Source organism: Clinocottus analis, unplaced genomic scaffold (genome assembly GCF_023055335.1).
Source record: "Clinocottus analis isolate CAN_PGR_092001 unplaced genomic scaffold, fCliAna1.0.p SCAF_21, whole genome shotgun sequence".
NCBI classification, from domain to species: domain Eukaryota; kingdom Metazoa; phylum Chordata; class Actinopteri; order Perciformes; family Cottidae; genus Clinocottus; species Clinocottus analis.
This window is the reverse complement of record NW_027175943.1, coordinates 3722991-3740396: the sequence shown is the minus strand read 5'-3', so window position 1 is coordinate 3740396 and position 17406 is coordinate 3722991. Positions and strand designations below refer to the sequence as shown.

Here is a 17406-nt window from a genome sequence, read left to right as displayed (position 1 = left end):
CAACACATTTAAAGTTATCTCCAGAATAAAGAAGGTAAATCGACTCAAACACCGTCTTAGCTTCTTGTTTTTGTAGCAAATGTTTAGGTCATATTGTATTCGCAATATCCTTTTTAATAACTTTGGACTATTCTTTGAATTATTCTCTTCTCTTTAATCCTATTCATGGTTTGTGTATTCATTGTGTAAAGTTAAGCCTGTTTTAAATGATGAATACATGACACAGTAATAAGAGGCTCTGGTTAGTTTTCACGGGCCGGATGAAGCGCTCTTCAGTGAAAATAAGACCAAAAGATCCGTAACCACTAATATAAAGATAAAGATAAAGATAAAACAGTTTTCTCTCCTGAAGAAGAGGACGGGACGCGGCTGGCTGAGAGGAAACATCGGCGGGTTAAAACACGGGATTAGGAATGACTCCATTAAGGTTTTTTTTGTTTTGTTTTTTAAAATCACCACACGCTAACGTCACTGCACCACAGCGCTCGCTACAGAATGAGGGAAGTACGGGAATGAATGGAGCCATTAAAGACTAACTCAGCACCCCCCTCTCAAAGGTATCAACACAACAGTGCTCGGCTAGCTACTCGCCAAGTGGTTGATAAGCCGACGAGTCAGATGTCGTCAATCTGTGGAGACCCAAAGTGGAACCGGGGGAGGAGGAGGAGGAGGGTTAAAAACAAAAAACAAAACACAAAAGAAGAAGAAGAAGCAGTTTGTTAATGAAGGTAGAAAATTGAAGGCGGGGACTTCTCACTATGAAATGATGGACTACTGTTGTGAGGGTGAAGGTGAAGAGGAGGAGGGGAGGGGGGGCGTGGTCACGTGACTGCAGACGTGCAAATGAATGACTTCTATAGCGACTCAGTGACACAATATGAAATCAGGATGAGAGCAGGACACGTCTACTCTACGCAGAGAGAAACAGACACGGCTGGTGGGACGTCGCAGGATGCAGCTCACACGACACCAAGCAGCAGAGCCACAGACGACGGGATGAGGTGCAGAGCGGACGAGCCCCTTTCAGACGCCGAGACCGGGGCCGAGAATCCCTTTTTTTGGGGGGGACCAAATCAAAAGATCTTGAGCTTGTGAGAATGATTCATCAGAACGTGTTGGCCGAGTTCCCTCACCAGCGATGAACTTCTTTAGTTAATCTCCTTGGCTTCCTTAAGGACCATCGAGTCATCAACCCAGATTTCAGCAGACATTTTTATCATCTAGTATTTATGGGGCAAAAATAAAGATGCTTATAGTCTACCATGTGACAGCGCTCAAGCACAACGTTTACAGCCCGACTCGTTTCATTTAAACTGTTTCGCTTGTTGTTGTTTTTTTCCTCTTTTTTTTCATCACGAGGAGATGAAAATACAACATATTGACGATGGTTTAAACACGTTTCACTGAATTGATTTGACTTTAAACACAAAGCTTTGTCTGGAGGCGTCTGCAGCTCAGCCGACGCTCTGATGAAATGTAAAGCTTTTACGATTGAGCGGTCTCAGGTCTTCTCATCCATGTTGGCTTAAAACGTAACGCATTAAAGATGCTTTTTGACCTTGATGTGGTTGAAAGCTTTGCGTAAAAGACTTTAATGTATTGCTGTTGTCCTAAAAAAAAGTGTAACAAGTCTCATTATTCACCTGGAAGAAGAGAGCGCTGCCACAACTTTAACAGTAACTTTAACATCAAAGTGTTAAATTGCCGGCATATTTCCGTCAACGAGGCGCACGTCTGAAAGAGGCTCGATGTGGGTGACAGTTCCCGTAGAGGTCCAACATTGCAGGACCCAGAAAAACACAAGGAAGCACTTCTATGTATACAGGATGGCTCGTAAAGACTGCTACCAGCGATGAAGATGGAGGTCGAGAGAAGGTCTATCGAGAGATGTTTCTCTACGGTGAGCGGCTGCGTTAGAGGTGAATCCACACCAAACCGACCCAACAACAGAGAGCAAACAGCGAGTGAGAGAAGAGGAGGAAGGCTTAATGTGTAGCCGGGAACTGTCATAGTGTCATGCAGCCCTCCTAGGAGGCGGGGCCTGAGAGACAGGTGCGAAAGTGTGGGAGGGGTCACATGTGTAAAGGGGTGGGGCTAGTCACCAGGGGCTCCTTGTGCTGCTTGAGCTCCTCCAGATGCTCTAATATATTCTTCTTTGTGATGATGCCCAAAACAATCCTGTAACACACACTCGTTACTCGGTAAACTGCCCGGAAAACAACAAAAATCAACAAAAACAAACAGGAGACAGAGAGAGAACAAGACAGCAGCAGCACAAAACACATACATAACAGGTTGCAACTTAAAACGTTGAACACAAAACTCAAACCGTCACAGAGAATAGAACCCAAAATGTAAAAAAACAACTTAATTTTAAGTCATTGTGTTGCACGCCCTCTTTTTCTACAACAATATACGGGAATCCCAATATTCACACAACAAGATGCACTTTCATTTGTGTGATATTGTGCAGATTTTCTGTTGAGTTTCTTCTTTTTTTTTACGCACAAAATTTGAATGAAAATGTAAAAAAATAAGTCTGGTGATATTTTTCTTAATGCCAAATAATCAATGAATTAATCCTAGTAAGTGTTGTCTATGAACACACTTGTTTCAATTCCATTTTTGTTTTTGTTTTCAGATTTAATGATAATAAAAAGGAAAAATGTTAAATAACACTCGCTTTATCCTTCAAAATATGAATTAAAATAGTTTAACGTAAAGATGTCAATGAAACCAAACAGAGTTGCACGGCTCCTCTCCGGTGACCGTCACAGCAAACTGAGAAGTGAACAGAGGAGCATTGAACGCAACTCGTCCTGTAACTCCTACGTCACATCGGCAGGTGTCTTTCTGCAGAACCTGGACCTCGTGAGACATTTGAATTCACCAAAAATGAATCATTTAAATGCTCATGGTTTCTTTCTCATGTCTCAGAATCAGAGCACACATCCACAGACTTCACTGACAGACTACATTTCCCAACATGACACCTGTTATGTAGTAGTAGTTAGTCTCGGCAGCTCGGTGTGGGAAGGGGGGGTGGGAGGTAAAGGGGGTGCAGCACAGCGGTTAGGCCTGGCCATGCAGATTACAGGGTAAATCCAGGGATTTTAGAGCCCATGCAACACTGGACAGTGTGTACATGTCTGTGCAAAATGGCCGACCTCAGACGGGGTCAATCATAACAGCACCAGAATAAATAAAAAAAGGATGTAAGAAGGATTTTTTGTTCTTCCTCTTGAGACAATCTTACGGTCCTACTTACCCGTTGTGAGTGACCAGACACTGACGCAGCCCCATCTTTCTGAAGATGTCCACCACGATCTCCATGGGGGTGTGGTCGGTGACCGTGAAGGGACTCATGTCCAGGATGGAGCGCAGCTTGAGGGGCCGGGGGCTGTCGGCCGGCAGAGTGGGCGCGTGCTGGGTGAAGTACACCCGAGAGTTCAACATGATGCCCTCCTGCTTGCGACGGGCATTTTCTGTTGAGAAAGAAAGCAAAATGCTAGCTTCTAGAAACAGGACTGAGGATAAGAGATGCTAGCTTCTAGAAACTGGACTAAAGCTAAGAGATGCTAGCTTCTAGAAACAGGACTAAAGCTAAGAGATGCTAGCTTCTAGAAACAAAATGTCTTTAATTTGTCACTTTGGGGATTACATTCTTGTGCTCTCTCACGTCTCTGCACACGGTTACCTATCGCGATATTGATGTCCCTGCGCAGAGCGAAGCCCACCAGCCTCTGGGACTCCTTGGACACGATCACGGGGAAACCATTATAACTGGTTTCGTTGATGGTGCTCTGCAGCTCCTCCACCGTCAGGTCGTCCTGCGTCAGCACCGCTAGCGGCGGGTCGCTGCGCCGAGGCCTCATCACCTCCCTGGCCAGCGTGACGTGAGTGAATTCCTCCTTGGCGTCCAGGAAGGGGTATCCGTTCAGACGGATGTGTGCCTCGTAGATCCCCTCGCGGCCGAAGGCGTCGCCCACCCACTTGCTGGTCATGACGGCGGCCATGAGGGGGACGATGTACTCCAGGCCGCCGGTCAGCTCGAAGACGATGACGACGAGGGAGACGGTCATGCGGGTCACGCCGCCTGAGGAGAGCCATATGTGAGATTTAAAACCTTAATATCACTAACTAAAACTATTTCTATCAATACGCGTCTCACGCCGACTCACCCAGACACGCCGCGGCCCCCACCATGGCGTAGAGCCCCGGGGTGATGCAGTCGGCGCCCACCTCGCACCACTCTCTGAACATGAACCAGTCGTGGTGGTAGTAAGCCAGCTGCTCCACGGCGATGCCGACGATGCGCCCCGCGATCGCCCCGATGGCCATGCTGGGGATGAACAAACCCGCCGGGACCTTGAGGGACGACAAAACAGGAAGTGGCGTTAGCGTTGATGAAGCGATACAGGGAGAAAGATGCAGAAAAAAACAAAAACACCCGGTGCGCCACCTTGAGTCCGAAGGTGAATATGGTCATGATGATTTTGAAGATGAGCGCCAGGCACAGCTGCCACATGGCGGCGTAGACGCCGGGCCCCGCCGGCCGGTTGGGGTTGTCGGTGAAGGCCTTGCTGCCGTTCATCTGGCTGCGGTACTGGCAGAGCTGCGAGGACTCCAGCGGGCCGCAGTCGGTGAACAGCTCCTTTATCAGCTCGCTGGTGTTCTGGCGAGTGTACGGGTTCGGGAAGGCGACCACGGCTGTGATGGCCGCGACAAAGATCACCTCCAGCACCGGGTACTTGCCTAAAGACGGAGGGCAATGCAACATGTTGTATTCTGTGTGAGGCTCTGAGCATGCTGGGCTTTTCATTAACCAGGAGCGCAAATCAAACACTGATGTGTATTCATTAAGAGGCATTAATAGATCCATTTCTAATATGCTTTTAATGTCAAAATCACCCTTTTAGTGACGGGCTACGGAAACAAAACAAAGGGAATTCTGTATAATGTATGAATCCATCCTTTAATATCAACAAACACCTCTTCATATGAGCCTCTCTTGTCACCTTAAGTGGTTCTAATGGCTGCTTGCGAGAAACTTTTAACATCTCGAGTCGTTCATCTTTGCTTCATAACGTCTTTCTGAACCTTTTAAAATCATGCTGTCGAGTGCCAACAGCTGACAGTGATCTTTTGTGACAGCTTTATCATCTCCGACGACTTCCAGCTCCAGCTGGCGGCCGCGTCCCAATCTAATTCACGGAGTGCTTACCGAAGCGCGTCGACTTGCGCCGCCGGCACCAAGCGATGTTGGCTCGGATGAAGAAGGCGCCCCAGAGGCCTCCGAACACTCCCAGGAGGATGAAAGGGATGAGCTCGAACAGGTACCACGGCGTGTGGTACTCCACGTAGAACAGCACCAGGCGGCTGTTCCCAAACGGGTTGATGGAGCGCAGGACAAAGGCCGCCACCAGGGCGGCGAAGAAGGAGCGCCACAGCGTCTTGAGGGGGAAGTAGTAGCTCACCTGGACGAGAAAGAGAGAGAGAAAGGGGAGGCGTTCACTGTGAATGAATCGTTATCCGCCCGTTTACACCGAGTGGAGCTTGAGAGTAAGTGAGCTGTACCTCCTCCAAGCTGAAGAGCACTCCTCCAATCGGGGCGCCAAACGCAACAGACACTCCGGCCGCCGACGCAGCCGAGAGAACCTGAGAGAACGAAACAAACGCACCTCAGCTGACGGGATGGGATTAAAAACATATACATCATGATGATGAAACATCAGCGGGAGTAAATGAAAGACCGTGAGACAATTTAACGTTACAATTAAAAACATCGACTGGAATTTCTCGGCTCGCACCTCTCGCTTCTTGGCCTCGTTCTTGCTGTACTTGGGGAAGAGGTAGGAGAAGATGTTCCCACAGCAGCAGGCCACGTGGACCAGAGGGCCCTCCTTCCCCAAGCTGAGGCCAGACGCCACCGCCAGGACCAGCGTGATGGTCTTGATCAACAGGGTCCACTTGCCCAGGTAGCCCCGGATGATGAACCCACTCAGGATGGTTTTGATCTGGAGAGGAAGAGGAAGGTGAAGATTGATTTGAGTCTCCACTGAGGACAAAAGGACAGGAAACACCTTCATGGCAGAGCCAGGTATTAAGAAGGTGAAGAACAAAAAGGTAACCCGCATTGTGGTCTTCATAGTCCAAGTAAAATAGAAGAAAACAGCAGCAAATCCTTAAATTTTAGAAGCTAGAACGAGCATATGTCCTGCATTACTTTGTTAAACGACTCAAACAATTATCAGACTAGTATGAAAATAACTGTCTGGATAAAAGTAATCAGATTCAGTCATTTCTTATTTATTTAGTAATTGAGAAAGACGTTTTAAGCCCCTGGAACTAACTTCCTTTTAAATAAATAAATGTTTTTCTTTTATGAAACCAAAAATCCAATTAAAAAAAACTAAGTATTCAAATCAATTTAAGTCTAGTTTCATTATTTTGTTATGCCTTAAATAGAGACAGCTGACAGAAAATTATTTAACTTAATAATTAAAATCAGGAGACAGATGCTGTCATACATCCGATTCAACTCCAACTTCTGATAAAATATATGCTTTGACGTTCTCTAAACAGATTCATTTTGCTTCAGCTTCATCTCGACAAACTGTATGGCAACAAAAAAAAGAGCAACATTTCAAAAGCTCAGTGCACTCACCTCCAATTATTATTTTTGACGGGGTGGCCCTACATGTCATCTCCCTCCTGCCCACCGAGTGAACAATTTAAAGCCTTTTTATGACATTAAAGGGAAACCCTACAAATGAAAACACGCCCTGAGGATCCCAGCGGGTGCTGATAACTAATTAGACCGTTTTTATGGAGGCAGCCGCACAGATTTATGCGCCGATTTATAGGCTTTCTTTTGCAGTTTCTGACAGCCAGAGCAAATTGATTGGACACGAGAAAATGAGAAGAAACGAGAGATAAAGACAGAACATCAATAATCTGCACAAGCTGCTTGACACACTCTAAAACAGAGAGACAGGAAAGACACTCATGCACAAAGAGAGCTGCTAACCGCACTAGTCTGATCAAACTGATACGTTGTGTGGTTAAAAGTATCTTTGGGCCGTGTGACTTAGCAACGACAAAGAATCTTTTACCAAATAAACGTAAAAAAAAGAAGAAATGTTTGAAATGTTGCATGTAGGCAAACTCTCTTGGACGTTGAAGTTTCCCACAAGAACTTAAATGCACCACCAAAGAGAGCCGTAAGCATCTCTTTCAAGTGTACATTAAAAGGTTTTTTTCTTCCATAAGCGATATTTTCCCCACCTCAGGGATCCCCGAGCCGCAGGCGTAGGGAGCAAACACTTTGACCAGACACACAGCCAGGAAGGCGAAGGACAGCGCCCAGTAGATGTACATGAAGTAGTTCATGATGTACGAGCCGGGCCCCTGCAGAGAGGAAGAGGAGGAGGAGGAGTCAAATCCATGAAACTCAAACATCAAAGTCCTAAAACACGCGTCACTCAGAGCAAGTCCTGTAAAGTGAATCTCTCTTCGTGGTATTTCTGGTAAACTATTTCAATTGAAGCTCAGTAATTCCTGCATCTTTCAAATGAAAAGCCCACCAGGCTGAGATTCACTGACAATAGCAATTTAATTTGTGAATAACCAACATTGCAGAGGAGCGGTGAGTCTAACATGTAAATGTACATTTTACTGTCAACATGGAGGATGTTTTGAGGTGGGATGATCGGCGAGGATGCCCCCGTCATGTGCCTGTGTTAGTCTACCTCGGCCTGCCCCAGTATTAGCTCGGCCCAGCTCTTCCACTGAGGACACTTGTCCCGCTCAGCGAAGGTGGTCTCATTGGACGTCCAGCAGCACTGCTCGTGGTTGAACCACATGGCGCTCAGACACACGCCCTCCTTCAGGTCGTTCAACCAATCAGCAGCAATGTCAATCAGGCCAGCCAAAGCACCTGGAGAAGGGAACCAGGGAGGAAGGAAGGGGTGAAGAGGCGAAGGCGGGGAGGAGGAAGAGAAAGAAGAGGCAGAAAGGAGTTAGCATACGAGGCATGCTAGCATTTATTTATATTTGCCTGTGATTATATATAATAATTTAGAACAGGAAAGTAGCCTCAAGTCTGTACAAGTCACTATATAAAAAGAAAATACTAAATTCAACCTGGCAAAGCTGTGTTCAGGCTGCAACATGGAGGCCTTTTGCTCTAAAAAGATTCTTCCCTTTGCATCCTAACCCTTAAAGTTAGCACTAATCCTGGTGACCAAAGAGCGTCATGCACCCTAAACATTGACCTAATTACATTAATTCAAAACAAATCCACTACAGGAACATTATAATATACTTATAAATATCCACATCAGAGGGGGGAAATGCCTCTGAATATTATTTTTTTAAATAACGGATCAGAAATGACTGAAATCCTTAATTAGACATGATCCAGGTCAGATGAGTCTTCATTGGATTAAGTGTTACATGCATGAGTATTGTGCCAACTCCCCTCCCTTTGTAACCCGGGTGCTAGAGAAGCTTTCCTACATACACTTTAGATCTTTAACTCCCTGGTACTCACAAAAGGGTTTCTGGTTGTAGAGTTTCAAATAAATAGAAAACCTTTGTGTTGCCGCTTTGAGGGGAAATAAAATGCTTCCGCTTGTGATTATGTGAGAGCGAAAGACGGAGAGAGAGAGACGGAGAAAAAGGCAAAGCATGTGAGAGTCACCAGCAGAGGAGATAACGGCCATGTGCGAGTGTGTGTGTGTGCGAATGTGTGTGTGTGTGCGAGTGTGTGTGTGTGTTACCTGAGGCCAAGCCGGTCAGCGTCACCACCAGCCAGCCAGACCAGGCGTCGTACAGGCTCTTTGTAAACTCCCATGCCGACTCCTTTTTCTTACTGTTGATCTAAAAGACACACAACAGTTAGCAAACAAAAGCACAAAAACACAGAAAACTACATTTAGAATCTTTTGGAACGTCATCAAATGACTTGAAGTGGCGGTAATGCGAGTCGGTCAAAGGTTTATAACTACTCCCCGATGATAAGCAACTCAGTTATCTCCTCGAGTGGCTGCGTTTCTGCTCTTGCTTCAATAAAACAATAAAACTCCCGTAAAGCAGGCGAGACCAGGTTTTGAAAAAACTGTTTGAAAAAGTATTCAAATAACATTTAAATTCTTAGAGCTATCGCTTCCAGGAGGCTGTAACGTTGAGTCAATATTTGGATAAAAGTGTTGACAGTGGAAAGTTGTGACCTGGACGCGAAGGGCAGGAAGCCAGCGGTCTGTGAGTGTCCGTTCACTACGATTCATTCATGAAGACCGAGAGATGCGAGTGGAAGCTCAGAAAGAAGGATTTTTTATTTTATTAATAGACCACGTTTCAGCAAAGCAACACTCACAAGTAGTGTTTGGCTAAAATAAAATGCTTCTTTTTGGCAGAAAACCTCAATTTAAAAAATAAAAAATTGCTAAATCTTTGATATGAAATCATTTTCTTTGGATTCTCTGTTGATTGTTGCAGTTTCTGTATGTTGATTAGACTATCCCCTGTCCCTTCAGGCTAAAACTGCATGTCCTGCATAACCACCCAGTTAGCAACCTTTTGTGCAACCCAAAACGAACTGTTGCTCCACAGGAAATGTGTGATACATCACTTCCTGTTCAGCTGAGACTGTTTCCTTTAGACGGGGGCCAGAGGGCAGAGGTCGCTCTGCTCGCCGGCCTCGCCACGTCTCCTCACCTTCCGGTGCCGCTCGCGGTCCTTGCACTTCTCACGGACCCAGTCGATGGTGTGGAAGTCGTCGTAGGTCCCCACACCCGGGATGGGCTCCTCTAGGAAGTCCAGCAGGTGGGTGGTGCTGCTGGGCGCCCCGCCCCCGTTAGACATGACGTAGTTAGAGCCTGAAGAGGGAACGACAGAAGGACAAAAGGGTCACGAGAGCGAGTTAAAGGTTCAGGAGCGTCGTGCTGTCGATCCGTCGAGTCGAACACATGAAGCATGTCGCACAATACGATGAAATCTGACTGTGTGAAAACAAAAAAAGAAATTCTTGCGATGTAATGTTTTGGCCTGACATGTTATCCTTGTAAAATGCTCCTGAAAAAAGAAAGAGAGATCCATCCAATGACACGGCTACGCCGAGAAAACCCTCATCTGGATCATAAAACACGGAGGGAGTGGAGGTTTATCTGCACCGCCGGAACATTGGGATGAGTGAACTATACCGTGAAGAGTATGGCGGGCAACCTTTATCCTCATTGACACACACAATCACACCCGCACAGTAAGCTAGCTGCTCAACCTTAACGGCAGTTTTTTGCTCATTTTTCCTAGTCTGGCGGCTTTTTACATTTCACATTTTGAAGCCTTCGGTCTGCAACTTCTACTAAACGTGCTCTCTGTGCAAGCCAGCGAGTAAACAACACCTTAATTATATCAAAAAATCTTCTTGTTGGCTTTTTCTTTCCCCCCCGTCTCATTAAGCGTGGACGCACGGACGTCTGGCGGCCTCATTAGCGGCGGTCTGATTGTATCGGCCAGACGACGTGATCGCTCCCAAGGTTATGAGGCAGTGAGTCCAGTAATGACTTCAACATGAGTAGGATCAGTCGCAGCGTGGACGGCAGATTGCATACAACAACAAAACACACAATGCAAACGTTGTCCACTGCGCTTTAAAAGATTGTCCCGATGCTATAAATAGATTATTATCTAACGCTCACGACGACATGAGACACTAAATGCCTCTGGTTGACCTCGTCTGGTCTGGCTGGATGCACAGATTCAAGAAAATAAGGGTGAGCAAAACATGGACTCACCCAAAGATCAACACACACAGACACACACACAGACACACACTAGCAGAGCGAGAAGCTGAATTCTCTCAGCCTCTTATCTGGAAAACCTCACAGGATTTGCGTGGCTCCCACTTGTTTTTCATGGCTGCAGGATTACAAATTTCTTTCATAAAAGGAAGTAAAAACGTTCATATTTTTTACAATTAGGAGATAAGCTAAACTCTTCAAAACCTTCCCATCGCCCTCAAGATTCATTTCACGGTCCGACGGTTAAGTATAAGAGGGCCGTCTCATCATCTGTAAAATGTTTGATGTGGCACGAAGTGTGTTTGATAAACTACGGAGAACCGTCCCTCTGACATTTTGAAATTGTCCGAAAAGCGGAGCCTCGTCCTCCCACTTGTGACTTCTTTCTCTGCGACACAAAGGCAGTTCAGTGTGTAACGAGGACAAAAGAGAGGCAACAAGAGAGCAACAGTTCGAAAAAACACTGTCGAAATAATTATGTGGCGCATCACGACATCACGGGAACGACTCCTCCATCTGCGTTTATTCGGATTCATTCGTAACGAGTGCAACAGTAAATCTGACCAAACGGCAGAAAAGAGAAGCTAAATGGTGACAAATGCTGCCAGAAAATATGTATCCAGTCTTATAAATATGATGGAAAGCATACTTTGAAGCGCCTGTAATGTTGCACATTTATACCTCAAAGGAAATACACGGGTAGTTTATCACTTTGAGAGATCAGAAGTTGGAGGATGAGGTACAATCTTGACGTTTTGAACATTTACCACATGAACAACAAGAGATACGAGCTAAGCCTTTTCATGTAAAAGTAAATCTCACAAAGTGACCTTTTCAATATTCAATAGACACAATTCAATATGAATTCTTGAAACTGCAAATGCTAAATTTAGTTTCGCTCAACAAATACTTCCGGTTGTCCTGATGAAACCAGCCTCAAATGCTTTTGCGCGGTTAGTTTGTGACGCTCCATCTCGACTTCCTCTGCCGTGTTTAATCGCTCGATGCCACGCGGTCCGTCACACATCGGTCACGCCTGTTGCTGCGATTAGACGCGGTCCAGAGGATGTCACGGAGGGTCAAAATTACATTTTATCAGATGACTATCGAAACCACTTAAAAGAGGAGAGAACACAAACAATGAAAGGTCACGTTAAAATGAACCCTGCGTGTTACATCATGACGGGTTGTGATCTGTAACATTATGAGGCGAGAGACACGACACACCAGCGATGTTACGACGTCTTGTGGCTGTTTGTACGGCGAACATACACATTCCTGTCCAATACGTTTTTTAAATCCCCTGAGCGTAACTACAACTGGAGCAGGGTCACCGCCAAGCAAACAAGGCCTCATTCACAGACGCTAAAACCTTTGATTAAACATTATAAATCCTTCTCAAGCAGAGCCATAAAACAGATCATACATTGGCATCAACGCAGCTGCATTCTTTCCCGGCATTACGACACTACGGCAGCTATAACAATATTTGATACGTCGTAAAACTAAATGCACCCAAACAAATGAATCCACGCCTGGAGAGGATCGGGTAATGCTTTGTATCGGATTAAATACTTCTTAGTTTGGAGATAAAGCAACATTTAATATCGGGCGCTTTGATGTTTGACGGGATGTGGGAGAGCAGAAATAAGTGTTGAAGTCTGATATGGAGGTCTGTCTTTTTGAACAGGACTGAGATGTGGCCTTTTTGAAAAGATTGGGCATCTGAGGAGAAAAAATAAAACCCCCAAAACAAACTCAAGTAGAGCGGTGTGTGTGACTATCTCAAAAGGAAACGTGGACGTGGTTTTAAGACCCGACTTTCCTTCGAGTCATCAGTTTGCCAGCTGCATAGTAAGCACACGAGAGGAAGTCGTCTCGAAATAAAACACGACCTTGTGGCTGCTTTGGATTCTGGTCCATCTCATGAAAACTGCTATTTATTCATATTTTAGTTTAGTTGAAACCGCTGCTGGCACAGCTCCATCGCAGAGGTTTGACTGACGTTAAGCATTTATCTCAATGCAGAGCACACAAGGTGCCCATCGTCAGTCTGAGAAAATAACACGAGCTTCCAGGGCAGACCAGTTCATTAAAAAGACATCATTTCTGGCCCCCGGATGGTCCGACTCAGCAGAAAAGTGGAACAAACTTGATCAAAAACCAACCGAATAGACGCACTAAGATACATTACGTAAGAGATTTACATGGTTTATGATTAAAAAAGGTAAATGGATGATTGCATTGTTCCAATAAATGTGCGCCTGACCAACTAAAATGCAGATTAAGGGGGCTAGAAAAAAAAGTTCAATGGAGAGAAAAAAAAACATATTTCACTGGCAGAAACCCAGCTGTGGATCCACGAAGACGACAGGTGAGACTGCGGCAACATTTCCAGCTCACAAGTCGAATGGCGGACTGAGGAGGGAACATTTCCAGCTTCCCAGCAGCTGGAAGAAGCTGGCATTTGACTGACGAGATAATCGAGACCGCCTGATGATGTTGATGCAGCACTACTGGCAGCCATCAGTCAAGTCAGGAGGGTGGAGCCACGCAAGGGCGACGCCTCGGGGGAAACAGATAAGCCCCCCCCAAAATAAATCAGGCAAGAAAGCAACAGCGGTGCACACGCAGGTCAAGAATACCACTTCTTAGTTATTGTGACGCAGGTGGGATCGTTCGGAGGTTTCAGTGTCGACTGAGTGGAGAGAATTGCAGGTTTCCAGTGAACCCATCGCCCCCAGCACTCCTCAGTATTAGACCGACTCTACTATAAGAGTAAATCTGATCAGAGGGCTTTAGAGGCCGCTGGCTCGGACACCCTGGATCAGCCCGGTTGGAGTCGGGTTAGTCTGCTCAGCGGTCATGTGATCAGCATCATGAACTGACCCCGACGGCCTCCTCACTGGCTGAGAAGCCTTTGTGCTGACCGCCGGCAGCCTGCTGACCAGACTGGAGGAAACCCTGGAGTCGCACGGAAAGGCTGACAAATAGAAATCGATCAAAGTCTGAACAGCCCCTCCCTCCCTTTGTGTGTGTGTGTGTGTGTGTTTACATATGACGTTGTGGTTTCAGGACAGTTGAGACAAGGACACAGTGTAAATGACCTGAAAGCAACCGAATCGCTCCACGCTTTGACGAGGTTCACAGGTCATTAAAGCAGGAAATTGTCCCAAAAGCACATCTGGATTATAACTCCTGTAATCGTGAGTTTCTGCGTGAGACGACAGAATAAAAGAGAGAGGGGAGGACACTGTGCGTCCGCGAGGAGAGGGAGAGAATGAACGCTTGGATTGAGGGACATCCCTTTGCACAGAGATGATGTGGGCAGTCCTAAAAAACTCACAAGGGGCCTTTTTTTGTTTCTGCTCGCTCACCGTAAGAATCTAACAAGGCCCGGAGGAACCGACGCACAAAAGCTCCCCTGAAGGCCACACATGGAAGAATTAACAAGGACGCGAGATGTCAGATTTAGTGTCGTGGGGGAAAAACAAGACACGATGTGACTGCACGCTCCTTCACCCCGAGGACCTCGTTATGCGCGACGTGACGCGAGGCCAACAGGTGTCCGACGCCTCGCACTGCGGGGACATCGCGAACCGCTTCGACGTCACACGGCTGAGAACATCCAGTCCACGTATGCAGCAGACGAAGCCTGAGTGTGTGGGGGGGGAATTAAAATGGATGCCCGTGGTGTTTGCCTTCAGTCGCCTCTGCTTACAGGCCCGAGCACAAGCCTTCACAATAACCCGACTCCCTCTCTTTATCTCATTATCTCTGGCTGACGCGCACACACACACACACACACACACACACACACACACACACACACACACACACAAACGCACACGCACAGACACACACGCTGCTGGTTGATCATCTACAGCGAGGGGAATGCTGAAAGGAGCTGATCAGGTGGCTGTTTTGCTCCCAATGAACATGCGGCCAACAGCAATGGCAGCTTTGAATCCATACTGGCGCTCCTCCTTCAGACGCCTCGCCAACAACATGATGGAGCCACCTTGTCGTACCCACTGTACGAAGAAGAGGAGGAGGAGGAGGAGGTGGGGGAGGATGGGCTCTGTCATCACAGCAGCATGAGCAAAGGAGGGAGGGAAAAAAAAAACAGCAGAGGGGACATGGCGTACCTCTTTTAGGGATCTCCTGCAGGGGGATGGTGTCCCCTCCCCCGTCGTAGGGCAAGTAGGGGTCGGCCGCTGCGTCCTCCTCCTCCATGTTGACAGCTGAGACGAGGCTAGGCTAAGCTAAGCTAAGCTAGGCTTCACTACGCACTGCTCGCTGCGTGTGTCAGTCGCTGCCGCCGCTGCCATGTTTACCAAAGGAAGACAAGCGGGGCTGTGTGTGTGTGTGTGTGTGTGTGTGAGTGAGTGTGTGTGAGTGTCCTCTTGCTCCCTCCCCCATCCTTTTCTCTCTCTCTCTCTCGCTCGCTCTCCCTCCACTGCAGCAGCTGACTGTTGGAGCTGATGATGTCACCACACACACACTGAAAGGAGAAAGACGAGCACACCAGGCCGGTCAGCCTTGCCTGTTTGGTTGCTAAGGGTGGGAGAGACCATGTCGCCGGGACAGAGGGGTGTGTGTGTGTGTGTGTGTGTGTGTGTGTGTGTGTGTGTGTGTGTGTGTGTGTGTGTGTGTGTGTGTTTGATAGGACAAGCTCTGAAATGGAATAATCTATTCTGAGCCGTGTAGGGGGGATGTTGAAGTATAAAGTAATGAAAGTTCTACTATGTAAAATGATAATAGTCAATCAATTGATTAGCAAAAAAAAACAAAAAACACAAATTTGCAAACATTTTGATTATTAATTCATTGTTATTTTTAGGCTAAAAGGTTACTGGCTCCAGACCCCTAGATGTGAATACTTCCTGCTTTCCTTATCATGTTTTAATTCATCTACTTTCTGAACTGAAGTGTACTTCACGTTTTAAACGATGGAAAGCCGTCACAAAGTCAGCCTTCGTTTCAGGACTGAAGGTGTTTTGTAAACTCGGTGCGATCGTCTGTTATTATATGAAACAAAGCAGCTCGCAGGACCTTGGCTTTTCCCACGCTTGTACATTTGTTTTCACGACAATAGAGAAATAAACAGCCCGTCATTTGTTAGATCCTCCGGGCTCGCTTACCTTTCGGCGTGGGCTTCTTGTTGCTAGGCAATGACACAGGTGATGTCAGCCATAGTCTGTTACCTCCCTGCTCGACACGTCCCAGATGGGGACGTCCGACCGGTGGGAAAAAAAGAAGAAGTTTGAAACAGGAAAAATCTCCCCAAGTCTACGTGATCCAGTGAGTTAAAAAAGAAAAAACAGATTTAATCCACTTCAGTTCACGCGCTTATATCTCCCAAAGCATTGCTCCATGTTGCTGCTTTACTTCCTCCAAACAGAAAGTTTGAGAAAACAATCTCCACGGGACCAGAGAGCGAGCCAACCTCCCCCTGGGCCCCGGAGGAGGGCTTTAAAAAGCTCTCCAGTTAACCCACCCCTCACTAGGACACGGAAACAGCACAGCAGGCAGCGCACCGGCTTCAAGGAAGAAGCAGACAGACCGGAGATTTCCTGAAAGGCTGGCAGACAAACTGGTTCACGGGAATGTTGGCACGCGATATGGGTGTCGCTCACAAAGAGCGACGCGGTGGAAGGTGGAGCCCGAGGCAAATACAGTAGTAACTGGTTTAGAAACAGCTGACAGAGTCCTTTTAATATTTGAGAGGAACTAATCGGCGATGTGCCGTGCGTCTCACTGAAGCTCGCCGTGGATTCGTAGCGGCGGTGACGGTATAAGTGGAGGCAGCTTAGGGTTACCTCCCGCTTTCACCTTATAAAGTTAACTGGCCAGAGGTCCAGTTTCAAAAGAAGGAGAGGCTGGAGACACTGAAATGTAAGGCAAGCCCTCTTAAACACACACGTACAGGACGTAAAACTCAGCCTCGGCTCCCTCTTTAGGGAAACTGAAACCTTCCCACAGATCTGTGAGTGTTCACGTGGGCAACAATGAATACTAAAGAGAGCGTTAGATGTTCACTTCAACAAAAATACTTTAGTTTGTGCCCAATTGTAAGGAGTATCATGCTGGAGGCACACAATGAAAAAGGTTGCATCAAAGTAAAGAGAGGTGGCAGATAATAGTGGCAAACAGGCAACTAGTTGACCGACAACAACCTTTCAAACTAATTTTTTAAACTTTAAACCTACTCAAATGAAGGCAGGTGATGCTAATGAACCGATCAAAATGGACAGACCTTCCTCTCTCTGCACAGCAAACACACAACACAGATCTCACACGCGCATACATACAACACAGAGCTCGCACACAACACGGCGTCTTTATCCCATGCAGAACACGCACTAGTCTGCTCACGTTTTGCATTCAAAGAACACACAGATTTCACACAAAACCAAACCAGCACATTTCTCCACCCCCACAGCAGTATGTCTGCTTTTTGTCCAATCAGCTGCAAGCCAAAACTAAAAAGAGAGGAATCAGCGTTTTCACTCAGACAAGGAAGAACAAGGCGGATGCAGCAGATCGGATGTCGGTTAGAAACCAGATATGTATCAGTCGGGAGCGCCGCTGAGTTTTG

At 46.6% G+C, this 17406-nt stretch overlaps 1 protein-coding gene across 5 annotated transcripts in view; it reads right to left on the bottom strand.

Annotated features, from left to right (window-relative positions):
* clcn3 (chloride channel 3) overlaps positions 1-17406 on the bottom strand; it is a 29211-nt gene that overhangs the window by 3899 nt on the left and 7906 nt on the right. For 2 of the 5 annotated variants that reach the window (XM_068587716.1, XM_068587718.1), the window contains 11 exons: positions 9721-9881; positions 8784-8883; positions 7752-7939; positions 7288-7410; positions 5811-6017; positions 5578-5658; positions 5225-5477; positions 4463-4755; positions 4182-4368; positions 3698-4096; positions 3269-3485 (listed from right to left, as the gene is read on the bottom strand). In XM_068587716.1, the coding sequence (XP_068443817.1) occupies positions 3269-3485; positions 3698-4096; positions 4182-4368; positions 4463-4755; positions 5225-5477; positions 5578-5658; positions 5811-6017; positions 7288-7410; positions 7752-7939; positions 8784-8883; positions 9721-9881 (2209 nt within the window). Of the gene's footprint in view, positions 1-2102; positions 2179-3268; positions 3486-3697; positions 4097-4181; positions 4369-4462; positions 4756-5224; positions 5478-5577; positions 5659-5810; positions 6018-7287; positions 7411-7751; positions 7940-8783; positions 8884-9720; positions 9882-14953; positions 15350-15949; positions 16382-17406 lie in introns of those variants that run through there. The other 3 variants (XM_068587720.1, XM_068587719.1, XM_068587717.1) reach the window with 3 other exon arrangements.